Source organism: Rhododendron vialii, chromosome 9a, assembly GCF_030253575.1.
Source record: "Rhododendron vialii isolate Sample 1 chromosome 9a, ASM3025357v1".
NCBI classification, from domain to species: Eukaryota; Viridiplantae; Streptophyta; class Magnoliopsida; order Ericales; family Ericaceae; genus Rhododendron; species Rhododendron vialii.
Window position 1 is genome coordinate 37986425 of NC_080565.1, and position 27269 is coordinate 38013693.

The 27269-nt window shown below is 39.3% G+C and overlaps 4 protein-coding genes across 8 annotated transcripts; 3 read left to right on the plus strand and 1 right to left on the minus strand.

The window, feature by feature from the left end:
* The first annotated feature begins 3 nt into the window (after nucleotides 1-3).
* LOC131299873 (protein DYAD-like) lies at nucleotides 4-6050 on the plus strand. The gene is made up of 11 exons (XM_058325445.1): nucleotides 4-29; nucleotides 117-288; nucleotides 895-966; nucleotides 1433-1547; nucleotides 1710-1810; nucleotides 2026-2708; nucleotides 2808-3191; nucleotides 3429-3573; nucleotides 3648-3701; nucleotides 4687-5385; nucleotides 5814-6050. Exons 1-11 carry the CDS (start codon nucleotides 4-6, stop codon nucleotides 6048-6050), a joined length of 2688 nt encoding a protein of 895 aa, XP_058181428.1.
* Nucleotides 6051-10254: 4204 nt separating this feature from the next.
* On the plus strand, nucleotides 10255-13713 carry LOC131300026 (gamma-tocopherol methyltransferase, chloroplastic-like). The gene is made up of 6 exons (XM_058325654.1): nucleotides 10255-10684; nucleotides 11402-11571; nucleotides 12450-12554; nucleotides 12681-12884; nucleotides 13112-13214; nucleotides 13338-13713. Exons 1-6 carry the CDS (start codon nucleotides 10357-10359, stop codon nucleotides 13484-13486), a joined length of 1059 nt encoding a protein of 352 aa, XP_058181637.1. The 5' UTR covers nucleotides 10255-10356; the 3' UTR covers nucleotides 13487-13713.
* Nucleotides 13714-14767: 1054 nt separating this feature from the next.
* Nucleotides 14768-22330, plus strand: LOC131300027 (autophagy-related protein 3). Of its 4 annotated transcripts, none has more exons than XR_009190843.1 (11): nucleotides 14828-15154; nucleotides 17742-17812; nucleotides 18115-18231; nucleotides 18314-18480; nucleotides 19126-19211; nucleotides 19333-19384; nucleotides 19786-19851; nucleotides 21118-21245; nucleotides 21440-21537; nucleotides 21967-22027; nucleotides 22121-22330. XR_009190843.1 is itself a non-coding variant. In XM_058325656.1 (10 exons), the coding sequence occupies exons 1-9, from the start codon at nucleotides 14994-14996 to the stop codon at nucleotides 21534-21536; spliced, it is 945 nt and encodes a 314-aa protein (XP_058181639.1). In that variant the 5' UTR covers nucleotides 14768-14993; the 3' UTR covers nucleotide 21537; nucleotides 21973-22330. The 4 variants fall into 4 exon arrangements, 2 of the variants coding, with proteins under 2 accessions (XP_058181639.1, XP_058181638.1); XR_009190844.1 differs by having other exon boundaries at nucleotides 21973-22027; XM_058325656.1 differs by having other exon boundaries at nucleotides 14768-15154; nucleotides 21973-22330.
* Nucleotides 22331-22881: 551 nt separating this feature from the next.
* LOC131300028 (uncharacterized) lies at nucleotides 22882-26927 on the minus strand. 2 transcript variants are annotated; one of them, XR_009190845.1, is made up of 5 exons: nucleotides 26343-26927; nucleotides 24071-24323; nucleotides 23696-23789; nucleotides 23072-23439; nucleotides 22882-23027 (listed from the first exon to the last, which is right to left on the minus strand). XR_009190845.1 is itself a non-coding variant. In XM_058325657.1 (4 exons), exons 1-4 carry the CDS (start codon nucleotides 26717-26719, stop codon nucleotides 23171-23173), a joined length of 993 nt encoding a protein of 330 aa, XP_058181640.1. In that variant the 5' UTR covers nucleotides 26720-26927; the 3' UTR covers nucleotides 22882-23170. The 2 variants fall into 2 exon arrangements, 1 of the variants encoding a protein (XP_058181640.1); XM_058325657.1 differs by having other exon boundaries at nucleotides 22882-23439.
* Between the last annotated feature and the right edge of the window lie 342 nt (nucleotides 26928-27269).

The following is a 27269-nucleotide window of genomic DNA, read 5'->3' on the forward strand; positions in this document are numbered from 1 at the left end:
GCAATGGAGCAAGATCTTTCTCGTAAAAGGTATATAAACTCCTGACATGAGCAATGTTTTTTCTATATTTGAACACGCATGTATTATGTGTGTATGATTTACCCATACCCATTTAGGTCAACAAAAGTTAGGGTTTCCTCGTTCTCCATTAATGTCTCTTTTTCAAGTTTCCAGTGCAATTGTTTTGCATTTCCTCAGCTTTGTTTCAGTAAAACAAAACGGCCTGACTTTCTAGGGTTTCAGATGACAGCTAGTAATTTTGCTATAAAGTTTGCAGCTACATTATGTGTGTGCACCAGTCTTTGATTTGCTTTTTGAGCTCTGCGATTTCATTTCTCTATTTTGATCTCCCCATTTCTTTTGCCAAACATCTGCTACTCCTCCACTTTTCAGTGATCTCTGATTGTTAACTTTTACATCTCTCTCTCTCTCTCTCTCTCTCTCTCTCTCTCTCTCTCTCTCTCTCTCTCTCTCTCTCTCGCTCTCTCTCTCACACACACACACACACACACACACCAGTCTGCAATCTGCATATACGAATGCACAGTTCATGTCTGGGTTTATTGCTATATTTGTCTTCGGCTCTTTTTGTTTCGTGGCCGCAATATTAAATTCCATACTACAGAGGGAAGAGCTTGAGACAAAAATGTACAGCTTTTTTGGTAACCCTAAAACAACGCCTACAGTTTGCCATCTTCCCCTTTTTTCTGCTCTATCCATTCCTCTTTTTCTTCTCATCTAGTTGTTTACTATCCCTTAAGCCTTCGGTTCAACGCCCCCGATTCCATGATTAAAAAAAAAATGTCGCTGATTCATTGTTCAACTTTCCTCCTGCTTAAATTCAGTTTTTTTCGGATTAACATCTGAATTTCTCTTTGATTTTTTGACTTGTAGGTGCTAAACATGGAATATATTTATCATCGCAAACGATCCAAACATGCCATTCAAGGAGATAGTCATGACAATGTAATCTCTCTCTCTCTCTCTCTCTCTCTCTCTAAAATCTGTTATTTTCAGGCATTTTAATTTTCTGTTGGTCATTCCGTTTGTTTTGCACACGCACGTCGAGTGAGGACCCCACGCGCCTTCAGTAGTCTGTGAGAGCAAACGAATCCCATGGTGATGGTGCACGGTGCACACCCCATCAATTAATCCATGCGCTCTGTGTACCTTTACAATCGGCTTTTTAGATCTGTTGTCGTAAAGAGACAAAACAATTGCATCTGACTATCTGATCATCATTATATACAAACCACATGAACGGAGCAAATATCAAATCTTCAAAATACATGATACTGTATATACTGGAGTAGTACTCTCTTTTACCCATATAGAATTAGAGTGTGCGCGTGTCACATGCGATCTGGGTTACCCTAACATATTTCTCTAGAGAGAGTGTGTTGCTGTAATTCTGCTTGTTTTTCTTTTGCAGGGAATCATGTACTTAAAAAGGCAGGAACAAGGCAAGGACGTCGACGGCGCACAAGCACCACCTTTGGCCAGACAACCACTGCCCACATCCAGCTGTGGCCTCGAGACCAGCAACGGTAACAGAGCCCATTCTTTTTGTCCTCGTCCCTATCCTTTCATCTCCAATCTATTTCTTGTATCCCTCGTATACACCTTTAGCCCTAAGTTATAAACAAACACTGCATCTCTTCCCAAGAAAAAAGAACACATGGCTGATTTGTTCCTTTGGTCGCTCACAGAAACCCGAGACCAGATTGAAGTGGGTTCCATTTACGAGATTGATCATGAAAAGCTTCCACCCAGAACCCCAGTTCAACTCAGGTCTATCCGAGTCGCCATGGTGAGAAACTCATCAACACAACAATTATAGACCTAGCTAGCTAGACATGCATATTTCTATTTTTATATTTATATTTATGGGTTTTTACGTTTGTGGTTTTTGAAATATCTTTTGATGATTTTCTGGTGAGTGAAGAATACCTAGACATATGTACGTTTGTATATTTATGGAGTTTTTTGTTTTTTGTGTTTCAAAAATCTGGGGGTGATTTTCAGGTGAGTGAGAAGACCGAGTCCAACGTCTCAGTGAGATTTCCGAGCTTTCAGTCGCTTCAAAGCTACTTCAAAAACGGCATCAGAGAGATGTACCCAGAGCTGGACGAGAAATTCGTGATGGGGACAAAGCTGGCTGAGAAAATGCTGAATCGGAAGGTCCCATCTCAGGAATTTGCAGAGAAAAAGCACTCGCAGGAGTTTTGGGTTGTTATCTCAACCTCGTCGTTCCGTGGGTTAGGAGATGTCGTTTCGAAGAAGGCTGGGAATTTGTTTTCTGAGCTGAAGGGAAACGGAATGGTGGGTTGGGGTGTTCGTCGTCAGGTTAAGTTCATCGGAAGGCATAGAGAGAGTAACCCTCAGTCTTCTTCGAGCTTTGTAAGAGAAGGAGATGAAGAAATGGATGAAGGAGACGAAGAAGAAGAGGAAAAAATCAAAGAAGAAGAAGAAGATGAGGAAGAAGAAGATGAAGAGGATGAAGAATCTTTGACAGAAGAAACCAAGCTAACTGCACAGAGAAAGCGACGTTATAGCTCAAGACTTGTTGGAATAGCAAAGAAAGCAAAACGTGAGACTCAAAGGAATGTGAATACAAAGACTAAGACTAAGGCTAAGGCTAAGGCTAAGAATCGTTGTAAGCAAATATTTGCGCTAAAAAACCCACAGGACAGGTGGTCTAAAGAGAGGTGAAGATTGAAAACAACTTAAGATATTATAATTTCCATCTCATTTAGTCTGTGCTTTATTGTATTTCGTTGACTTAATTATCCGTTGTTGCGCTTCAGGTATAATTTAGCGGAGAAAAATCTAATGGAGGTGATGAAGGCAAAGGGTGCTGTGTATGGGAACCCAATTCTCCGGCCGGAACTTAGAGCGGAGGCTCGGAAGCGAATCGGGGACACGGGTTTGCTGGACCACCTCCTCAAGCACATGGCGGGGAAGGTGGCGCCTGGAGGGGGTGAGAGGTTCCGGCGGCGGCACAATGCAGAAGGAGCAATGGAGTTTTGGTTGGAGAGTGCAGACCTTGTTGATATAAGGAAAGAAGCTGGGGTTCAAGATCCTTATTGGACCCCACAACCTGGGTGGAAGCTGGGGGATTGCCCCACCCAAGACCCTGTTTGTGCTAAGGGACTGAAGCAATTGAAGGGGGAGACCTCCAAACTAAAAAGGTACTAATATATTCTAGCATAAGTGTTTAGTCTGTTTTTAATGGGTTTAGATAAGATTCTTCACTAATGGTTGAATAAACAGGGTTATGGCCGAGGAGATGGTTTCCAAGAAACAGGTGGAGGAGGAATTGACCAAATTAAGAAAGTAAGGAATCACAAGATATCTAATTACTGAAATGGGAAAATGTGCTTTTGGTCTTTTTTGGGTTTTGAATTTGACCTTTATTGCATGAACAGGGAGGTGGAGTTATTATCCCAGAAACGAAATGAGGAAAGTCAAGCAATTGTGGTTTCAAACCCTTCCGAGATAAGTCATAAGTTGGATCTTGATAGTTCAATCGTTCCATTGAATTCTGACCTTGATAGTTCACTGGCCAAACTGGTATGTAGTAAATAAAAGCAATTTGAATAAATGAATCATTCATTAAAAGTATTGATTGGTACTTGTCTTAATAGGAAAAGTATCAGGAACAACTGAGAGCCTTGGCAGAATACGTGAGGAGAATCGAGGTATCAAATCATTGAAATTACTACTATTTAGTTTGGAACTTTGTTTTCTGGGCTCTGCCGAATAGTTGCTAGAAGTGTGCTAATACATTAAAGGATTATGCTAGGTAAACAAAAAGTACACTTTCACCTGGCTATTATTTTCGGAACTTTCAGTTCACCTAGGTTATGGTTTCCAACCTCCAAGCAGTCATGAATTCTGTGTTTCATCTTGTGGCCTTCAGTAAATTAATAGTTCTAGGTAGACGTGTGCTTATATATGAATGGATAGTTTTGCATTGAAATGATATGTTTTGCATAGAAATGATGTGTACAACATTTTTTTAATACAATGCTATATAACCAAATTGGTTTTTTGCATAGATCTTTATGCAAAATGATGAAACAGTTTGTGGTTCTATTGGCTTCATTTTGAAATATTTACTGGTACAAGTCATAATAAAGAAATGGCTTAAAATGTTTATTTTTTTTTTTTTTGTGATGATAAGAAATTCATTTCATACACTACATGCTAGAGAGTTAGTAGGTTAGTGGTGGCAAGAATTAAACCCTCGATGAACTTAACCAATACCTAACCAACTGAGTCAGCTTACAAGTTCGCTTATTTATAAATTACTTGAAAATAAAGTTCTAGTGTAGATTACTAGATTTACTTGATGATGTGATGTGAGAATAGTTAATTTGATATGCCTTAGTCCTTAATTAATGATTCATAGTTAATCATTATGTTTGTGGTTAGTTTGTCTTGGATATATAGGATGTTGTTTGTTGTGTATGAAATTTTGTTTGTAAATCAGTTCCAACATGAAAGCACACACCAACACCTCACAACTATTGATTGCATCTCTGTGACAGTGAATCTGTGATAGTGTATTGCACCAATTTAAAGCATCTAGTTTCTGATTAATGATGGTTATTAGGTTAGTGTAGGCCATTAGTAGGTTTTATATGAATGCCATGGCATTTTGATTTTGTAGTATTGTTACAGGAAGAGATAAGTAGGCTAAAATCCAAGATGGACCAGGAAACAAGGTCAGGCTCAGCATTAATGGGGTCAACGGATTGTCGTGCTGAAAAAGATAAAAAGCAAGGGGAAGAAGAAAGAGCAGCACAGGCAGTAGAGAAAAAGGAAGTGGGAAGTGATCAGTTGAAGACAAAAGCAACAGCAAGAGAAGCGGAGAACACAGCAGCGGCAGCAAAGGAAAAAGCAGCAAAAATCCAACGGCTAAAGAGTGGGTTCAGGATTTGCAAGCCCCAGGGGACGTTCCTTTGGCCAAACAACAACAGTAATGGCAACAACAGGCCATTGTCCTCTCAGGTTGTGGTCCAGGTTGAAGATCTCATGGTAGTCCCCACCCCACCATCAGTTTCCTCCTCCACCGCCTCTGCGCCTCCTCAACTCCCCTATTACCACCACTACCTCCACAACGGCCACCCAGCTTCTCCGGTCAAGCCCTTGGCGGAGAGAAGGGCAGTTACAGTCACTGTCTCCGCCGTGGGTGATCACAGCAATTTCTCTACTACCACAACCACAACTACTACCAACAAGAAGAGCAAAACTCACATCAACCTCAATGACTTACCCATCAACCCTGGAGGAGATGGATTTTGTGGGACCCCGGGATCCTCACGTAAAACTGTCAACACCACTGCTGTAGTGCCACGTGTGAGTATCCCACCTGATCAAGTTTTCCTTCGTTAATTTGGTGCTTATGTTATACTTTTGGTTAACATAAAACTGTACAGATACATATAGTAAGTCATGGTTACTCATTTCTAAGCAAAAAGTCATCAAATTGGCTTACATATTTCAAGAAAATGAAGCATATGCTATACAAACTCGTAATAATTCATACAAAATTTCAAACTTACTAATATGACATGCATTGTGGAGCTAGCTTCAAAATCTGAGACATGAACCACTTCATTTATTTGATACTTGTGATGAGTGAGTTAAAAAAGTTTCTTGATTTTGTTAGTTGGTATAGTGTCACCCTTAAAAAATGTCCTAGTACATTGTTTATTTCACGAATGCAGTACAAAATATTTAGAATAGAGTCTTGATAAGTCAATTATGATCCATTAGTGATGTTATTTTATTAATCTTACGTGCAGGGGCTACCCTCGGCAGTTAAGGGTGACATGAGTCCGTCGACAGAGGTGGTCGGGCATGGTGGCAGCGGTGTCAAAGCTTCGAAGAGTGGTAATATGATGAGCTACAATGAGCAGGAGCACGGGGGATGCTCCTCCTCCTCCACCCCGTCTGCCCCCTCGTGCTTGCCAAAGGGAGTGGGTAATTGGCTGGCTCTGGCTACTCCCACCCCTGCACAAAAAGACTCTAACCGTGGATAAACTTTCCATATGTAGTTAAGTTTAGTTTTTTGGTCACTTATTTAGAGAGGTTAGACCTTCGATATTACTACTAGCTATGAGTGCCTTTATTTTAGGTATATTGCCCTTCTGATGGTGGGACTCTACAATCTTGGAGTGATATTACTTTTGTTCGGCATGTATTAAGAAAGATCTCATCTAGCTAAGTGAGGGCAAAATTGGAGAATGCAGGGGAGGCCCTTCTTGTTTAGGAACATTTATGCAACGGCCTAGATATATGACAATGGTATTAGTTACTAGTAATTTTTTTTTGTCAATTGTTGTTATAGATGTGTTGTGCGACTTTTAAACTTTTTGAAAGGGATTCTATCACACAATTAGAGACAGGGTATTCATATCAGACGAAAATACACTTACCATAATAGTAATAAATTAATAAAAATCACTGTCATCTTGATCGTTTGAGCGAGGTGAAATTATTTAGTGGTCTAAGAGTGTCTCCAATGGCATAGCAAAACTAAAATATTTTTTAAGTAAGCAGCGTTGGTTCAAAATATGGCTTATAATAGTATAATTAAACTTAACATGTTAATCAATAATCAAATTTGGGCATTTTGATAAGCAAAACTAACAACTTTTTTCTCTTTAGATAACTAAATTTAGTAGGGACAACACACTCTCTTTCTCTCTCCACTCATCACTATTAATGACTCACCCACTGACATGTATTTTTTACCCTTTCTATTGCTCTCTGCTAAAAATAACCATTGTTGGATTTTACATTGTTAATTTTAACAACTCTTTAAATGAATAATTAAAATATGTGAAAAAATTTAATATTCGATTTTAGTTATGTCATTGGAGGTACCCTAAAGAACAACCATGTCGATCCATAGCCATAGTGATGAGAATATTGAGTGGCTAATTAAGAGCATCTTTATCAGCTGATACCTCAAAAGTCAACATCAAACTTATAAAATTCAAGGTAAAATCGTTACAATTATTAGAGGGATGAAACTAGAGTGATGATTCCAATAATTTAGTACCTTTTTCTTAAAGTTAAGTGTGGGCTGGGTCCAACAAAAACGGTTGGCTGGGCTATAGCTAATTTGTTTATTGGATGAGTGTTCTAATGCGTAGACAGGGTGTTCAATTTTATTTTTTTTTGTCACGGCGATATACATCAGCGGGGGTTAGTGGGGTGTTAGAGTTAGCACAGGGAGACCAGAAGCTATCCATAGCCCTGGTCCCCTAAAGGGCCTGCCCTTTATGGGGCTCGAACCCAAGACCTTCCACAAAAGAGAGACAATGACTGACCAACTGCACTAAGCAGTGGTTGTCACAGGGTATTCAATTTGATGGCTCAAATCTCGGTATTTGTATTATGTACGCACCTAATATGTTGTGCTAGGATCAATGAACCAAACAGAAACACTCAAAAACACGAGAAATTTTCGTGGTTCTCTAAAATTGGGTACGGATTCAGCAGATTTACTATGTCTAATAGTCTATATGTAACCAAATTTCACAAATCACATATAGAGGAGGAAATGAGGGAGCGTGGCCATGGCTTCAACGGATACAACAAGATAAGGTCCCGATTCCAAGAGTCTTGAAAGCCCTGAGGTTCTGATTTACAGTTGCACCTCTGAATCCTCATCAGCTGCTAGAAGGCCACATGTTGGTCCAATAGATTTTGAGCCAAAACAAAAACCTTCATAGTAAAATACTACTACTAATATCTTGGGTGTCCAATTGAATACTCTCTTTTTGGTGGTGTTTTCGATAGTGAGTAAGATGTGAATTTTTTTTTAAGCAATCAAGTTGTTAGGTGTTTCAGATAGTGAATAAGTTGTAGATGGGTTTATGAGCAGAGTTACCGTAACAAAAGAAGTTCGTGTGAACAACAAACTAAAATGCTAAAACCTGTTAATTTGTTATGCGAACAACATGATAAAAGCGTTTGCGTTTTTTCCTCGAATCACCACCGGAAACATGGCAGCCGCCAAGGAATTGAAGAAGCGTGTTGAAGCTGATTAGTAGAGTATTTTCTAACAGGAGTGTCATTAATTTGAAAAGTGTTATTATTGATTTCGGCTTATCACGCAAAACCATTCAAAAATGACTAAACCAGTACTGTTGCTTTCGTTTTCGGTCCAACTGGTGTTGCTTTCATGTAGAAATTTACGTTAGATTTTCACGCCTTCGTAGCAAATTCGGGTCATTGGCTGCTGACGAAGTCTCCAAAAATGGGTAATTGATCGGACAAATCCGCTGCCTCCACTCCACTCCACTCCACCTTTTTATATAGATTGAGATAGATAGAGATAGAAGACAAGTAAAAACGTAAATGGAGAGGCAAAGCAAAGGTTCATATTTCACCCCAAAAAAAGAAAAAGTTAGTAATCAAACACGGATTCGGATCCCTCTCCGATCTTTGATTTGGACTAGATAGGACAGTCCAAATCTAAATTGTTCATTGCTGCAATTAATATATAATTCATATTTGTTCAAATTCTTTTATCTGTAAGAATTTTTGAACGAATCTAAACCATTAATTATATCAGAGTGATTCAAATTTGGACTATCTTGTCCGGTTCAAAAGTTTGACAAGATAGATTCCGATGCCAATCAGAAGCCGTTCTACTTTCCCAGAAAAAGAATTTTTTGAAAAAGAAGGCAATTTCAAGTTCAAAAATCATACATTTACGCAAATAATTTTTCTATCAATATAGATATTGTTTGATAGATTTCATTGAGATATTTTAAAAGGTGCAAAAAAAATTGAAAAATTATTTTTTATTTTCGTTATATTTGAGTTTAAAATTACTTTCTTTTTCAAAAAAAAAAATTTTAAAAAATTGGAACGGTTCCTCAACACCTTAGGCAAAAGCCAAGAAAACAAAGGGCGGAAGATGACTGTAGATATCTTTATATATGCTTGGAGTAATCGACCGACACACAACATGGACCGAGGGGTTGACGTACGCAAGTTACTAATAATTTCGCTCGTTCCTGTGCCTGGACTGGAGTCCTAGTGGGGATGGCTACGTGATCGCTACGACTGATTCAGGTGCTCTTGTGTCGGAAAATAATATAATTTAAAAAAAATTCACAATTGCTGCACTTGCTGCGCATCATTCAATACTTGCATTATCGCAACACCGCTTTTGTCGTTTCGTGACCGTAACACAGTCCGCTTCTACTGTTTAAAACGAGACGATCATGGAATATTCCGTATTTTTTGCACTAATGGAGAAAGAGGGAGTAAAACACTCATGCTTTGTTTGAAACTTAAAGAAAATAAGAGAAAATAAAATATGAGGAAAATTTTATTATTTGCAAAACTTGAATTCTTTGTATTTTTTTATCATTTTCCCCAAGTTTCAAGCAAAGCCTAAGTTAACATACACAACTTCAAACACAATTGTGGCCGGAGTCGTTCGATGCACGTAACTCATATGCATCAAACGGCTCCGGACACAACTGTGTTCGAAAACGTGGTCAAGAATTGTGCACATTGTAACACTTAGGGATGGCAACGGGGCGGATCGGAGGCGGATATTGCAATATCCGAATCACAATATCCGCCTCCGAATCCGAACCCTTCACCCGCCCTCCGAATCCGCCCCGAACTCCGAACGGATTATATTTTTGTCCTCCATCCCCGATCCGAACGGGGAACGGATATCCGAATCCGAAATTGAAAAAAAAAAAAACAGATTAGAACTCGATAAAAAAAACACTCAGATTGAAAAAAAAAAAAAGTAACATGGAGAGGTAGTTTCGCTGCTGCGTTCCTGAGGGGAGATTGCTGCATCTCTTCGTTGCCGGAGGGTTTTTTTTTTAGAGAGAGGGAGGCGGGTTGGGAGGAGAGAGAGAAGGGGGAGAAGTCATGGGCGATGAGGGTTGTGTGAAGTGAAGTCAATTGGGTAGGAGATTGACTGTTGACTAACCAAAAAAATAAAAATAAGAGGTATTTATATAGTCGGATATTCGGAGGTGAATCGGATATCGGATTCGGGACGGATTGGATCGGGGGCGGATCGGATCGGAGGCAGATTTACCTCCGAATCCGATCCGATCTCCGAATTTTTTTTGAAAAATAAATTTGAATCCGTCCCAATATCCGAAAAATCCGATCCATTCGGGACGGATAACGAATCGGATACGGACGAATCGGCAGAGATGACCATCCCTGTAACACTCAACAAAAGCCAACCAAAAGAAGAAAAACTCCTCCCCGTATCAGTGTCCAGCAGGCAGTAACATTTTTGGTAACATTTTGCCAATAAGTCAGGGATCATCAGCATTGGTTCAAGAAAAAATGAATGCTTTGTGCAGCACGTGCGGAGTTGCCCAGCCACCGCCACCGTCGGGAGCCCGTTCCAAGTCTTCAGCGACAGCCGCCACCACCACTACAGCGGCGGCGACGACAGAGGAGGTGGAAAAGCTTCAGAAAGGGATAGCGGAGTTGTACGACGAGTCTTCTGGGGTTTGGGAGGAGATATGGGGTGACCACATGCACCACGGCTTCTACGATCCGAACTACAATAACAAGAAAGACAAAGATGACGCCCTCTCCCTGCTCTCCGACCACCGATCCGCTCAGATTCGAATGATTGAAGAGACTCTCCGATTCGCCGCTGTTCCAGGTGACTAGTTCTTATCCCTCTCTCTCTCTCTCTCTCTCTCTCTCCCTGTGCACGCGTGCGTGTTTTTCTCTCCTATCCCTCTGTGAATGCAGGCTACCTTTGTTTTTGGGTTGACTTCTTGCAAACAATGCTTTGTTTTTTCCTTGTTTTCTCTTCGGGTCTGGGATGTCATATGATTTTCAAGGGGCTTGGCCGCTTGGACGCCAACTGCCAACTTTGTCGGAATTTCTCGTTGTGATGCCGTCTTACTTTGTGTCCCTTCAATCCTTGTATTCTTTATTCAAAGATTAATTCTTTTTTGATGTTCAAAAAAGAAAAGAATATAGTCTAGCTTTTTGACATGCTTTCTGTTGTGAATATAATCTTGATTATTGGTGTGGCTCAATTGTGTGGGCTTGTGAGAGACAAGAGAGAAGATGAGATTGAAGAGGGACGGCCATACCATGTGGTTTTAGATCTGGAATTGAAGAGAGGAGTTGGCACAGTAGGTGAGGTTGTGTGGATGATAGAGCTTTGTATTTCGTATATGTTTGTGCTGTTGTGTAAAGTGTGTGTGACAGAGAGAGAGAGAGAGGGAAAATTGGGAACTCCCTAGGCTAGGGGGGGCTTCCCCCACCATGATAAGGGCCTTTCTGGCTAAAATAAGCTAATTGGCTGCTGCTTCTTTTTTTTGTCCTTTAGAGTTCAACAAAGTATGAACAATGAATTGATTTGCAGAGGATCCAGTGAAGACACCTAAGAATGTTGTCGATGTTGGGTGTGGAATTGGAGGCAGTTCTAGATACATAGCAAGAAAATATGAGGCTCAATGCCAAGGCATCACCCTGAGCCCCGTTCAAGCCCAGAGGGCTAATGCTCTTGCTGCTGCCCAAGGACTAGCCGACAAGGTGTGTGTTTGAGCTTTGTGGTTCAATTTCCATTTTTTCAGCCTTCTATTATCATAAAGTCTACAGTTATCGATCGGGAATTCCCGATCGGGCACTCTCCGGCCACCGGATAGCCGATCCGATCCGTCCAATAATTCTAAAAAAAAAAACCGAGTGGGCTTACGCGAGAATAAATGGCATCCAATGTGTGTAAGTAGCCGATCCAAGCATTCCATTTTTTGGCCGATCCAAACACTCCGTTTTTGGCCGATCCAAACACAAAAATGGAGTGCTTGGATCGGCCATTTACACACGTTGGATGCCGTTTATTCTCGCGAAAGCCCACTCGGTTTTTTTTTTTAGAATTATTGGACGGATCGGATCGGTTGTCCGGTGGCCGGAGCGTGCCCGGCGGGGCGTCGGGATTCCGATCGGGATTTCCCGATCGGTAACTGTAGACTTACTCTTCTATTATTTGAAACTTTCGGTGGATGCATCGCTTGTAAATGTCTTTTCTTTTTCGTCGTCTTATATAGATTTTTTTAAAGTTCGGTCTATGTTTTTTAACTTTTTTTATTCCTCTCGTCAAGACGAAAAATATGATGTGAAAATTTTGGCCAAGATTTAAAGAAAACAACCAAAACGAACTTACCAAAAAGTCCCAAAAAAATTAGGCCAAACTCACCCTTTAAATATAGGAGAAGAAAGCCTATGAAGTACCGACACCTCTAGAGGTCGAGGTATCGCAAAAGATGGAACTTCCATCACATGTAAGAAAAATAAATCACAAGTCGTGTATTATGGAACCCTTGCTAAAGTACTTCCCTGTTTTGATTTTCTTTACCCGAGCTTTAGACGAGGAGTGTTGTGAATAATTTTGTAAGGTGAACGGTTGGCAGGTTTCGTTCCAAGTCGCAGATGCTTTAAATCAGCCATTTCCTGATGCACAATTTGATCTGGTATGGTCCATGGAAAGTGGTGAACACATGCCTCACAAAGCAAAGGTTAGATCTCTCTTGCTCCTATGTCGTCAAACCTAGTTTCGTGTTCTTTTCGTTCCTTCCTGCTTTTATGGTAGTATTTGTTTTGGTTGTCTCACGTTTATATTCTATTGCTATTGAACCTATTAGTTTGTAAATGAGTTGGCTCGAGTAGCAGCACCGGGAGGCACGATCATAATAGTAACATGGTGCCATAGGGACCTCTCCCCTTCTGAGGAATCTCTGAGACCGGAGGAGAAAGCTCTGTTGCAGAAGATTTGTGATGCTTATTATCTCCCGGCCTGGTGTTCTGCGGCTGATTATGTGAAAATACTTGAATCTCTCTCTCTCCAGGTGACGACTTACTCAATTCACCGTCTCATTTACTAAGGATCAAACATTTTCAAGTACGACTTATACATATATGTTGTTTTCTATATTACCTACTTGCTGTGAATACGAATAAGACGACAAAAATCATTTTCTGATTTCGTTATTGCTTGGCTATTGATTGGAATGGCTGCACGCGCGCGTGCACACATGTATGACACGATGAATTTGTGCCGGATTTCTTTTGTCAGGATATAAAGACAGCAGATTGGTCGAAGAATGTTGCCCCATTTTGGCCTGCAGTGATAAGGTCAGCATTGACATGGAAGGGCATCACATCTTTGCTACGAAGTGGTAGGGCTAATGTAATTCACTGGCATTTATATGGAGCATTTCTGTTTATGTTTTGGTAAACCTTTTGAGACAATTTTTTCCCCCTTTTGTTGGGGGGTTTTTGCCTTTGATGAACTTGATCAGGATGGAAAACCATAAGAGGGGCATTGGTGATGCCATTGATGATCCGCGGATACAAGATGGGGCTGATAAAGTTTGCTATCATTACATGTCGGAAGCCTGAATATGTTGTTACGACAACTACAAGTAAATGTGCAGTCGAGAATTTATGAAGTCCTTCCTTCCCGTTGTGGTGCCGGCGGCATGCTTTCTGTCCTTGTAGTCTTTGTAACGATCATGATTTCAAAGTTTAATAAGTTCTCTGTGTTCGCCGTTCTTACAAATATATATGAGGTGGTATGTTGTTGTCTATGCGCAACAACTGTGGTCCTAGTTGTTACTTTTGTAATCTCTTCTCCATAAGGAATTGAGAGGGTGCCTCTCAAAGTGTTGTTTGTTATGCCCTATATTTCAATATCTGCAAAATTCCACTGCATGCGTGTGAACATGCTAGATTTCACATATCGCATCCGTTTCGGTAGAGTTTGAGAAGTCGCCCCTGATATTAGCTCGAGCCCGATGATGATAAATTTTCTCTCCTTCTCGTATGGATCAACAAGTTAAGTTCAACTTCTTTTTTTAAATTTCTCTAGTCAAGATGATCCGAATAAATAAAAACTAAAGAATTGCTAAATTAAATTAAATTTATTAAAAAGATAAATTGAGACAATCCAAACTTAACAGTAATATTTGTTATTTCTCCGCAAGATTTTCAGTGAAAATTTGTTGTCTGTAAACATTTGGGAGGACTATAATCGTGTGGGCCATTCAGTGAATAGATTTAGCGTTTCTCAAATTGGTAGCTATACTTGGGAAGCTAGCCCTCCATTCCTATTGTTAAGTCCTTTGATAGTTGATGCTTGTAACGTCTGATTCTTATCTGTCTAATAATTCAGTAATGAAATTATTTCGTTGGCAAAATTATAAATTTAAAAAAAATAAATAAATAAACTTTTGGGAGGACCATGGCCCAGAACAAGTTATTTGCCATGATGGGTTCACTTTCGATCCATTGCTCACAGGATTCTGGCCCAAAACAATTTATTTGCCTTCTTGGGCTAACTTTGGAAGACAGTACTGTTTCTTTCAGCCCATGAATAGTAAGGATTATTCCTTATTCCACCAGGGTCCAGGACTAGGGAGCAAGAAGACATTGTGCATGTGTGACTCTGGCCCTAAGTCAGATAATGCACGGGTGGTTGCGGGAACACGAGTGTAAAAATGTCTTTCAAAAATCTTTCAAACCATTGAGTGTGAGGATTCAGAGAACGAGCTCAGAGCGAAAACTAAGAGCGCAAGCACAGACTATTTTGGAGGATTAGCTCTGGCCCCATTCCCCCCCCCCCAAAAAAAAAGTTTACCTTTCATGCACATTCTTATATAAATATTTTTCTGATTCGAGATTGGGTAAAAACCAAGGGTAAAAACCTAAACAAAGATTTACAAGAAGTAAATCTCTCTTTCTCTCTCTCTCCTCTTCCTGTTTCTCCGAAGGCACTTCATATAAATTACTACTGACAGAGATTACCAGTTGAACACGGAAACAAAAACCCTTTCACAGCTCAATCATTACCCGTGAGATCCATCCAGGGTTTCCACTCCAATCACGAATTGACTCCAATTTCAGTCCCAGCTCTCTTACCTCTCCTTACCTTCTTCGTCACATCAATACAGCACGCCATGGTTCTGTCTCAGAAGCTTCACGAAGCCTTCAAAGGAACCGTCGAGAGGATCACGAATCCACGCACCGTCTCCGCCTTCAAAGAGAAAGGCGTCCTTAGCATCACCGAATTCGTCCTCGCTGGCGATAATCTCGTCTCCAAATGCCCTACCTGGTCTTGGTAAGCTTTCACTCGCTGCATTTATTCTGCCAATTGTATTGTGTTCCCCGTAATTCGTTCGTTTATTCATTTATTTTTGTGCACAAAGTAATGAAATATGCTGATATTTGCTTGTTCAACCCTAGGTCTTAGAGAGAACGTGGATGCTTAGTCAGTAATTTCGAATTTCTTACATGTCTCGCCTAAATTTCCAATTTTTACAACGTATTGAAATCCGGCTTAGGCTTAGTGAAACTTTACTCTGTGAATTGGATTGTGTTTCATTAAATTGAGTGGTTTATCCATTTAATTTCCTGCATGAGGATACGAAATAAGCTACAAAGAAAACTCGAGAAGAGAAAAGACCAACCTTCAATGATGCAATTTTTTACTTTGCTGCACAAATTCAGTTCAGCAAAAAATACGTACAGAGAAAGAGATGGCAGGGCAGTTCAAAAAAGAGAGGACTGGGCAGTTCAAGAAGAGGGACAAAGAGCACTAAGGACGCACCTTGAGAGAGAGAGAGAGAGAGAGAGAGAGAGAGAGAGAGACTGGTGTTCTGTAGTTTTAGTGTATGGCAGTTTCATCTTCATCATCCTCTAGGCAGTTACAAAGGCAATTGGTGTGGGGAACATGTGTAGCAAGGGTAATTTTGTGACAATTAAAAGGGCAATTTGGACATAGTGAAAGTCTGAGCCAGCCTCAGAACTTTGTCCACACCAACTTGTGCTCTCCCGTTATAGATAGAATAGATATTTTCAAATTCAACCCTAGATTTTGGAGAACATGGATATGTAGTTAATAATTTGGAATTTGTTAAAGGTCCGGTCTAAATTACGGATTTTTCCATGTTATTGAGCTTCTTTGAAATCTGCCTTGGTGAAAATTTGCAAGCTTTTTTGCAGGTTTTTACCCTAAAGTCTGTGAAATTGATATTTTTGTGCATATGCAGGCTACGTGTGATATTTTGAAAGTCGTGCGGATCACGATATAAGTCAAATTTACAGTTTTGAAAGTTGAATTTTTCCTACTTATTCTGTGAATTGGATTGTGCTCCATTGAATTCATTCGTTTATTCATTAATTTTCTGTAGAAAGAAACGAACTAACCTAATATTTGCAAGTTCAACCCGTGATTTTGGAGAGAACATCCCTTGATTTTGGAGAGAACATGGAGGCTTAGTTAGTAATTTGAAGTTTCTTAAAGGTCTAGTTTAAAGTTTGAATTTTTCCGAGTTATTGATCTTCTTCAAAATCTGGCTTAGTGGAAGTTATAATTTGTAACTTTTGTTACAGTTATTTAGCCTAAAATCTGTGAATTTGATCTTTTTGAGCATATGCAGGCTACGTGGTATTTTTTGCAAGTAGTGTGAATGACAATATCTTGTTGAGTGTGAGCTCGATTAATGAATATTTTTAAAGTTTTCTGCAAAGAGTTGGAATGTAAACAAGTTGCAGTTTCATACCTTAATCTTGGGGAGAATGTGGGTTTTAGATAGTTGTTTGGGTTTGGTTTAGAGTTTAGTGGTCCAGTAAATGTTCAGAGTTGTCCGTGAAGTTCTTGTATCTGCACTTGTTGAAAGCTACAAAAAGAAGAAGAAGAAGAAGTTGCTTTGAAGGTGTAAAGCCTTAAGCTGTTCTTGCCCTGTAGTCTTATTTTCAGCTGAGTTAATTCCAATCTCGAACACAGCCTGTTCAAAAGCAACAAAAGTTCACCCAATTCGCAAATCACTATTTGATTGATTTTGTTAATGCTTTAATACTTTGGGTCATGTCTTGGGAAAATTGATATTCTCATCTGGCTTGCTGCGTGGTTGACGTCCCTAATCAAATTGGTATGCGAGTTAATAAAAGGAATTGTTTTATTGGCACTAAGGGAAGAAAAAGTGTCATTGGTTTCAGGATTCAGGATCATGATTTATTGCTCTTTATTTACACATTTTGTAGCTGCCACAGTTGACTCGAAGAGTTAGACCAATGAGTGCACTTTAGGTCTTTCAAAAAATTTGAATCAACATAAGATCTTCGGACTTCGGGGGATGATATATGGGGGTGACTCTAGGGTCTGGGGCTGAGGTGGATGTTACTAGCCCAAGCAATAAATTATGCGTTTGAGAATTGACGAGGTGCATATGGCTATGTTTTATTTACTTGTCAGAAAAAGAAAAAGAAAAAGAAGAAGCTATGTAGTTGTCAAAGCCTTGTCTCATGAAACACAGGACTCATTCCTTGACCTTAGTTTTGGAGTCTTTCATAGAGTTTGCTTATTGCAACTTTCATCAGTGATCATGGTTTCGCTTTTCTTGGGTCTTGTCCTTGTCTAACAAACCCGTTTCTTTTGGTGAGGTGGGTTTGATGTTACAAGACAAATCAATAATTAACAACTTCAGAAGTTATAGGATGCATACAGCAATGTTAAAAAAAAAACTGTGGCTGATGACATTCATTCATTGAAATATAGATCAAACATTGGGTTTATCTCCTTTCGTTTCTTTGACCACCTAAGTGTACATTAAGGCCATAGTTGTTTTTGTTACCTGCAATAGCTAGAGCTCTTTGTCAATTTTTGGCTTTCTATCCCTGCCTTATATCTTGCAACTTATGTATAGGGAATCAGGTGAGCCAACCAAGAGGAAGTCATATTTACCCCCTGGAAAGCAATTTTTGATCACGAGGAATGGTACAAGACTTTATCTTTTGCTATGGTCTCAGTTTGTTCAGGAAGTCATGTGTTGTTCCTCTTGTGTGGTAGTATTAGCCTGTTTTGTCTCATATCTACTACAAAACTTCATAACTAACAAAAGATAGTGACTGCAGCTTACCAAAAAAAAGAAAAAGATAGTGACTGCATAATGAATAAAGCATGTCATAAAAGAGCTTAATTTCTGTTCCCTTAAAATGCAACTGTCCTTTTATAGCAATTTATGCATTTTCTTTCCACTTATCTAAATTAACTCATGGCAACTGAAATCCTTTTCACAGTTCCTTGTCTACGTAGAGCTGCATCAGTAGAGGAAGAATATGAAGCTGCTGGAGGTGAAGTTCTTCTGGATAATGAGGACAATGATGGTTGGCTGGCAACTCATGGAAATCCGAAAGGTAAGTTGTGTAACTTATGTTGCAGCCTGTTAATCTGAAATTGATTTTCACTCATTTTGACATTACGCTATGTACTGCTTAGATAACAAACACGAAGAGGAAGAAAACTTGCCTTCAATGGAAACTTTGGAGATCAGCAAGAAAAACACTATTCAATCTATTGCTTCACACTTTGGGGGTGAGGAGGAAGAAGACATACCAGACATGGCAGAATACGAGGAACCTGACAACCTTATTGAAACAGACCCTGTAAGTTGATGGTTGGACGTTTTAGAATGGTAATATGTTTTGTCTGAAAATGATTACTGGATGGAGCTAGGTGGGCTAAAAGTTAGTTTATTTAATCCAATTTCATAAGCTAAGAGCAAGATCCTTCAATGGGATAATAACTTGAGAGGATTGACGAACCTGAGAGGGAGGAGTAGCCTTTCTAGAGGGATTTCAAAGTAGGAAATATGGGTGTTCTATATGGAGTAGGTTGAAGGAAAAATTCGACTGATGTCAACAACTGTAGGGAATGTGCCTTAAGGCTTCCTAATTGCCTATAATTGGCATTGTGGTGGGTTTGGGCTGCTCAAAGTCTCTAGGTTAAGATTCGATAAGGTAGGTAAAGGCTTTTAGTGGTCTTTTCATTGACTGAAAATGAGATTCAATCAGGTGTCATGCAGCTTGCTGGTTTTTAATGAATAAGGCGATTTGAGGTCCAAAATGGTGGGTTTGGTATTTAGTTGTAAATGAAGGTCAAGAGGGAGGGGAAGGGGTTAGACCGTTGGAGTTGATTTAGCATGATTGTATTGGTTTTGAGGCAGTAAAAAACACATTTTGATGGAAACATTCTACTATTCTGGTTGAAGCTTTGTTGTTGTCATTTATTAAGCATAACTTGTAATGCAGGCAACACTTCAATCTACATATCTTGTGGCTCAGGAGCCTGATGATGATAATATCCTAAGAACCCGAACATATGATGTCAGCATCACGTAAGTTAATCATAAAGGTCCTCTTGATTGTAATACTTGTTCGTGATTGCGCATCATTTGACGTCCAGTGCTCCCTTTGTGGTTGTGACAATGGTATTTTGACATTTAACTTTCATTTCAGGTATGACAAATACTATCAAACTCCCCGTGTATGGCTTACTGGATATGATGAGGTTGGTCACAATAACTTACCTTTCCTTCATTGATCATGCGAAACGCTAAATGGAGGAATTTAGGTCTTTTGTTGCTTAGGGTAAGCATATTGAACAGAGAAAAGACGGTGGTTAGGCATCAGGGATTCAATCCATTCTTGTGCCTCAAGGTGTTAGTCTTTGATATTTAAAATCTTCCACTTTTGGAATAGGGAGAAATGAGAACTTTTAGGGCTGCATAGAATTGTACTTAGTAGGGCTGCTCCGGCAAATCCTGAAATGGTTTGCTACGTGAAAACTATATTTATATCAGTCATCACCATTTGTTCAGCCTTCGTTAATTCATAGTCACTGAAGTAATTAACTTATTATCCATATGACCATATCTTATTGGTGAGCATGCTTATTGATTTTCTGTGCAGTCAAGGATGCTTTTGCAACCAGAGCTTGTACTTGAAGATGTTAGCCAAGATCATGCTCGGAAAACAGTAAGATGAAAATTGAAACTCCTTCATAGTTGCTTTAGTGAGGAATTATATGATACTAGCGGTTGGGGGCACACCCTCCCGTGTGTGCATATGCAAGTGAAAATATTTGGGGAGTGGGTAGTTTTTTTTTGGGTGTGGAGTGCGTGGTTGAGTTTGAATGATTTTACTATTTCACTCCAAGGTTAATTCATGCTATAGTAAAATTGCATGTAAAATTTGGGTTTTGATTAGGACAATATTGGAAATCACTTTTGTGATGGGGCTTCATAAAAAGGAGACACCAACTTGTGCTCTCAATTTAGTCAATTATATACAAGAATAGATGCTAACTTTTTTGTGTGCCATGTACTCTACGGGGGTTCTTTTTGTAACGTACGATCAATTTTGTCCCTTGATAAGAAGGTCTAGAGGGTGATCTAACATTTGAGGTCTTACTTTCCGGTGCTGATGAAGTTTTTATCCAGTCTACTATAGGCGAACCCACGGTGACCAATGTTTGGGGTATCTCAATGGGTACTTTAGGATTTGTCAGAGGAGCATTCAAAAGGTTGGACTATGACTCTTGTCTCACGCGAGCATTTTAAGAATTGGGTTCTGTGGGACATCGTAAGGCTCAGCTCTTCAGTGTTATTTTTTTCCCCTATTAAATTTTGACTCCCTAGTCCCAATTGTTTTCCACATCTATAACTTCCTTGTGTCAATCATAAATCTTTAGGATTTTGTTCTTTGTGCAGCAGGAGCATCTTTCGGTTAAAGAATGATTAAATTATGAACACAATGCTCTTGATAGAGCTCAATGGAAAAAACAGATTCATGTAGCCAAACCCTGGGATTAAGGCTCGGTTGCTTTGCTTTGCGTTGTCTCCCAAGCTCAGTAGTGATCTTCTGCTGTTAAATTGAGTCTTGTTCTAGTCATCTTGTCTGTGTGAATTTTTGTCATCATTTCTGAGATGATAATGTGGTTTCACCCTGGAGTTACAACTGCTTCATCTTTCTGTTAACCGCTTGAAAGGATGCAAAAGTTTGATCTTTTTTTGATCTCGTGAGTAATCAGAATGAGACTAGTCTAGAAATTATGTCGTATGTTCCCTTCCTGTCTAGGTGAAGTTGATGTTGACCTGTTGTTTCACATGCTTTTCCTTCATCAACTTCAGACTTGCCCCAAAGAACTATTTTTCTTGATTTCTGTGATTCCCTGTGCTTCTTACTCATTTCCAAGAGAATGTGGATGAAGTATCATTTGTTCTAAGCATTGTTGAAACTCAGGTTACTATTGAAGACCACCCACACTTGCCTGGGAAACATGCATCTGTGCATCCTTGTCGACATGGAGCTGTTATGAAGAAAATTATTGATGTTCTAATGTCACGGGGAGTTGAGCCAGAAGTTGACAAGTAATTTTCTTTCTCAAATCACTTTCAGGCACTTTTGTTTTAGTTTTTTTTAGCTGCTGCTTAAAATCAGGGTAAGCAGTGTACATAGTTAGGTGTGGCTGTAGATGACTGAGTCACTATATGGCTTTCAGTTTAAACTTCTCATTTACTTTTCCTTTTTCTGAGTTTTAATTTCGAGTGTTGACTTTTCATAGGTACCTTTTCTTATTCTTGAAATTTGTGGCCTCTGTTATTCCCACCATAGAATATGATTACACCATGGACTTCGATCTTGGAAGCTCCAGCACATAAGGTAAGTCGCAATATGTGGAGATCTTTCTTAGTTCTTCAACGTATAACTTTGTTATCAAAATGCCTGATTTTCATATCGAATGGTATTTCTTATGGAGAGGTTATGGATTGTCCTATGCTGTTGGTGTGGCATAATGTGTTAAATGCTTTCACATTACAAAGAAACACGCAAGGACGAAGTTGCTTGACCTCAATTTGGTTCCATTTTCGCACTCCTGAATTGATTTGCAAATGCATCATATCACTGGAGATGAAGTATTTCATGTGCCTTTCTTGCTCTGGATTGTTCATTATTATGCCCTTTAGTTGATTATCATTTATTCTTGTTTCGGTGGTAGATCTGCTGTCCATTCAATGACTTAATCTTCAGATCGCACGTTTATAATCTGACCCACATTTGTTTTTTTCTTTCGTTTTTGTTCTGTATCAGTCTCAGTCAGATTGAAGCTGCCAATTTGCTGTAAAGTAGACCAAGTAATTTGTTGATGCTGGTGTGCTCGACTCGCAATTCCTCACCCTGATTGGGTTCTCAACTCTAGTACATATCCCTCATCTCATGATTCTCTTCTCTTTTTTTTGAACAGCCTCATCTCATGATTCTCGTCAAAATAAAGCAACTTGTTGCGAGCCTCGGTTTAATTATTTTGTTTGTTGCCCAATGTCATTCTGCTGTTGACATGTAAATGTTACAATCTGCTATGCTCCAGAATGCTGAGCTATTTGTCAATGAATGCTATTTCTGAAAGGCTTCAGAATGGTATTTGATAGATTATATGTATATATGGTTTTATCGAGCTTAGTGTTTCTGTGCTATTTTATTTTGTTTGATAGAAAGTTAATACGACAACGTATTCTAAAGCTCGTTTATTTTACTATTTTCTTGGACAGATGTCCATTTGTTTTAGAACTCGGTAAATTTTACGGTGTTAGACAGTTACTGTGCTACATAAAAACTTGAGATAAGTACACAATATAAACACGTTTCATGGTTCTTAGGCTTTTATTTTGAATCTTGTAATGCTTCTGTTCGAGGGTTCGTATGTTTTCCGATATTATCAACGAAGTTATCATTTTTCAACAAAAGGAAAAAACCTTTTCGTGTATTACTCCCTATGTACTTTCTTTTTTTCCCCTTTTCCCCATCTTGAGACAAACGAAAGCTATTCAAGCTCGACTTGATTGGGTCTTATCAGTTTGCAGTTTGGAGTCGCGATCAAGCCAAGAATGGAATAGTTTTGAAGCTCTTGAATCTATTGTATTTTCTGCAACAAAGATAACTTTCTGGGAATTTCGAAGTATCATGGTGTGGTGCTTACTTGAAAATATGGACTTCTAAAAATAACTATCAAAAACTTGTCCACCAAGCAATTACCAAACCCAAGCTGACTTCCATTTATGCATTCCACAAACCATAAAAACACAACCTGCCCAATCCTTAGTTTGCATCGATGTTTATTAACAAATACGTCAGGCATATGTTACACACAAAACCTGCCAAATCCCTAGTTCCAACTGATATCTGTCACACACAAAACCTGCCAAATCCCTAGTTCCAACTGATGTCTGTCGCAGTAAATGGAAGTTAAAACTGAAGGATAATAACCATCGTCATGTCGTCAAATTGAGATCAAGCATCACTTGCAAGATCGCTCACTAACCACAATGAACAGGACCACAATAGAGAGGAAGATCGAAGCTCGCACCATTCTGTTGAATGCATTTGTGTCTTCTGTTGCCTGCTCGACCTCCGGTGGTTGAAACAACACACTCACTAGGTTTGTAATTTTCTCAATCAGTTCCGTCACCTTCGCCTTAGTATTATCGAATATCCAAGTCAGTATGTTTGTTGCTGCATCAGAGCCATGAGAGCCGTCGTCTCGGTTCTCACTACCACTATCTTCAGCTGCGTACGAAAACAAGATATCATGTACAAAAGCAAAATATCATGTGATAGTGCAATCAATAAATAACGATTAACGAGTGTAGTCGAATTTCTACTTCGTGATAATTCCAGTCTCATTCCCAGTTTTTTGTCTCACTATCTTACTACATATAGGAAGATGAGAACCAGTATAACCATACACGTGTCTGATTCTGGTTTTGTGCAAGTGTATCGCTAAAGATATATGTTAATTTATTCCATACTATTTCAAACAGACCTTGACCAAGGGACTTTCTGAGCTCCTGTACCACCTCATTGTTCAAGACAGCATCCCAAACAGCTTTATCAGATGATAATGAAGCGACCATCCTCTACAAGAAAATGAAAATGTATCAGCTAGAAATCACAAATTGAAAAAAGAAAAAAGAAGAAAAAGTAATTTACAAATGGGGTAACCATCAAGTTAAACAGAGTTGCAGGTTGTTCTTATATTATTGCAACCAATATCAAGATCGTGAAATAGAATTTTCAAGTTTCTCAATGAAGTATTAGTAAAAGTTGTGCATTATGGGTATATGCACACCGAAATTGATGCTTTGGCGACAAGCTCAAAACTTTCATGTGAATTCTAAGAGTCCATAATATAAGTCACCTGAACGCAAGGCTCAGTCTGTAATAGATGGAAAGCATCATAGACTGTGTTGGATCCATATGGCCATAACATCGTTGGATTACATAGTTGTAGCGAGGGCTCAATCCAATCTAACTCTGTCCCGAGACTTCCAACTGAAGAAACTCTCTTGCCCATCACAGTCGGGCTTGTGGTTTCATCAGGGACATCCTTGTCCAAATCATAAGCAAGTCTATCCTCGATGGACTTAGAGGAGGAGGCTGGGTTAAGGGCCCTACAAGAACGAAAAATTCACAGATAACAAGCCTTTTTAGTTGATTGGAAGGTGTTGCGAACCAACACACGCACAATTGCACGATGAATAAATCAAGCAAGGAACGCAACAAGAAAAGAACAATATGGAGATTTTACGTGGTTTGTTAATTGAGTAATTGGGTACATTAATGGCTCACGCCAGTTTCCACTATATGTTGGACGAAGATAGAAGGTATATATTACATCGGTTGCGTATAGCAGAAAATATATGCCTTAGGATTTACATCACAAATTACCATAATGCCCACTATTTAAGGTTCATGGGCGCTGCCCCCTGGACCCTTGTGACCTGGCCGGTTATAGTCAGTGAAGTGGTGAACCAAGTCCAAATCAGACTTTATAAACCAACAGAAAGATCCAAGACAAGATCACAATTTGACAATGGGAGGAGAACTATCACTCCGAATACATCTTCATCGTGACTTGCACCATCAAATTCAAATAGTTAAAGCACCATGTTCAACAAACAATCCTAGAAGTAACTCCAGATAAAGAGCGTTCGACACTACTCAGGAATAATTTTTTAATCCTTTCCTTGTGTACACAAATGTAGTTTGAAAGTGACATTCGCTGAAATTGAATAAATTAAGGTAAGCTGAAAAATCATCCTTATGGAGGAATGTATTGATTGGAATGATTACTATTATCCTAATATTTAACCAACTGGTTCATATTCTCATCCCCATTGTTGTCGCTGTCCTCATTCAGTCATTCTATAGCTTGACAATTAAATAACATATTATACGTTGGCATGAATGGTAGCTGTACAAGAAATTTTGCTTGTTTGGGTAATCTAAGTCAGTTATCTTTTTCTACAACACTGCAACTTGGTAGTAAAAGTAAGCGCTAAGAAGTGGTGCCTTCCGTTGATCACCGTTAACACAATCATCGGATTCATCGCCGTAGCAATAACTACACTAAATCCTGATCAAAGTTATTGAACAAAAATGTCTCTTTGCTCTCCGAACCTAGTTCTAGTGTAATTTATTGCCTTCTGTAATTTAACCTACCTTCGTGGAGCTACTCTATCCTCCACTATTCTCAAATTTAACTAAATGACCAAAAAGAAAAAGGAACAAATTTGATGGGAAATGTACAATCGCCCCTTTCGGCGGTGAGAAATGATGAGATAAGAAATGGGAGCTCTTTCTCACCAAATCTCACCATTTTTGGTGAGATTGGCTGAGAAAGAGGAATGACCAATCAAAAAAAATTCTCTTTTGTACTTTTCTCTCCATTTCTCACCAAAATACTCTATCCAAAATCCAAATGAATGATTTGACAAGAAACCAGAACCCTTTTGTTTCTTTTCTCATGAAACCGATTCCAAATGGATTTATGTGGATGTCAAATAAGTTTAGTGTTCCATTTCAACTTGAACCCCCAAAAAATGGTCAATTAAAACAAAATAAAACTGGTTGAGCTATAGGTGCGTTGTGAAACTGCATAGTGAACTAAATAGTCGTTTCAAATCCGTTACTCCTCAAATCCATTGAAGATTATTGCTATCTGTGACTTGGGATTTCACCAATCCTTAGGGATTGATTGTCTGGCTTTCATACTCCACGTGTCCCGACCTTCATTGGCAATGTGAAGTGTGAAGTCGTTCCTGGTCTTAGATATTTATCTTCCTTGTTTTGAGTTTACTTGTTCATTCTTAGTTGGATGGATTTGGTTGTTTGTCTTGTCATTGTTTTCGGATGGATATCTGTAGATGCCTCTTTGAAATGATATGATTGTTTTCGGATGGATATATGTAGATGCCTCTTTGAAATGATATGATTGTGTTTCGGATCAAAAAATAAATAAATAATCATTACTCCTAGACAATCAAGCCCAAATTTCAGCTATTCCCGATAAAATAAAACCCCGTAAAGCTCCTCATTTAAAATCTAAGTCTATCCGAAGTCCAAACGAAGCCTCAAAATCAATTCAAGAAAATCAAGAACTCAAAGCAAATTAAGAGTTAACCACTTACTGCAGCAGAGAAGAGACAGTAAACTGGACTTCATCCTTTGATGGAACCGACCCAAAATCAAAACCCCTTTCGTATTCACTTCCATCCACGCATTCCCACTCAAACCCTTCACTGTCAGATGGGGCATAAACTGGATGGCCAGATGGGGAGGAACTGGTTGAAGAGGAGAGAGAGAGTACGTCTGATGGGTTTTTCCCCCTTTTGTAAGTGTGTGTACTGGTGGTAGAAGCGGTGGAGGAGGAGTGAGAAAATGGGTCTTTGACACTTCCCCTGACTGACCTTCGAACTGACCTCAACATCCCTCCGCCACCGCCGCCGGCTCTTCCACCGCCTGCAGCTCCGCCCATTCCTCCTTTACCCATCAGTGGCGGCCACATCGTGTGTTACCCCTCCCTCTCTCTCTCTCTCTCTCTCTCTCTCTCTCTCTCTCCTCTGTTTCTTTTTTACCTGGCTATGTACGGAGTATTTTGCAGGGGATTTCGATTGTTTCGAGGTGAATTGATTTATATGGAATATGGATAGAATGGTCGTTGGAAGTTGAAACGTAAAAGACCTATTTGTTTGATGGGTAACTCAAAGAGTCTAGCCGCACCTCTCCCGGTGGAAAATTTATTTGGCTGTCCTGCGGGACCGTCACTAGTTGTTCCCAACTCTTTTATCCACCACACATTTTTGTAAAGCCAACTACGAAGTATATGGCTCCACAAAAATATGTGGTAGATAAAAGAGTCAGAACACCAAATGACGGTGCTCCAAAATCGTTAAATAATTACTCTTCTGATTACCAAATGTGTATATTATACTAATAAATTTTTTATGTAAAAAAATAACACTATTAACAATAAATCCGAAACGGTGTCCATTATCTCACCGATGCCGGCATTTACCGTTCCATAAAAAAAACACTCTAATTCGTACGGTATTCAA

Bases quoted from the DNA above. Each gene is read 5' to 3' on its own strand.
- LOC131299873 (XM_058325445.1), top strand. From the start codon at position 4: ATGGAGCAAGATCTTTCTCGTAAAAG. The intron at 3,192-3,428 runs GTACTAATATAT...TTGCATGAACAG, and splicing joins GAGACCTCCAAACTAAAAAG to GGAGGTGGAGTTATTATCCC. The intron at 3,574-3,647 runs GTATGTAGTAAA...TTGTCTTAATAG, and splicing joins ATAGTTCACTGGCCAAACTG to GAAAAGTATCAGGAACAACT.
- LOC131300026 (XM_058325654.1), top strand. From the start codon at position 10,357: ATGAATGCTTTGTGCAGCACGTGCGGAGTTGCCCAGCCACCGCCACCG. The intron at 10,685-11,401 runs GTGACTAGTTCT...ATTGATTTGCAG, and splicing joins CCGATTCGCCGCTGTTCCAG to AGGATCCAGTGAAGACACCT. The intron at 13,215-13,337 runs GTAGGGCTAATG...GAACTTGATCAG, and splicing joins CACATCTTTGCTACGAAGTG to GATGGAAAACCATAAGAGGG.
- LOC131300027 (XM_058325656.1), top strand. From the start codon at position 14,994: ATGGTTCTGTCTCAGAAGCTTCACGAAGCCTTCAAAGGAACCGTCGAG. The intron at 18,481-19,125 runs GTAAGTTGATGG...CTTGTAATGCAG, and splicing joins ACCTTATTGAAACAGACCCT to GCAACACTTCAATCTACATA. The intron at 19,385-19,785 runs GTTGGTCACAAT...TTTTCTGTGCAG, and splicing joins GGCTTACTGGATATGATGAG to TCAAGGATGCTTTTGCAACC.
- LOC131300028 (XM_058325657.1), bottom strand. From the start codon at position 26,719: ATGTGGCCGCCACTGATGGGTAAAGGAGGAATGGGCGGAGCTGCAGGC. The intron at 24,324-26,342 runs GTAAGTGGTTAA...TCGTTCTTGTAG, and splicing joins ACTGTCTCTTCTCTGCTGCA to GGCCCTTAACCCAGCCTCCT. The intron at 23,440-23,695 runs GTCTGTTTGAAA...TTTCGTACGCAG, and splicing joins CAGAAAGTCCCTTGGTCAAG to CTGAAGATAGTGGTAGTGAG.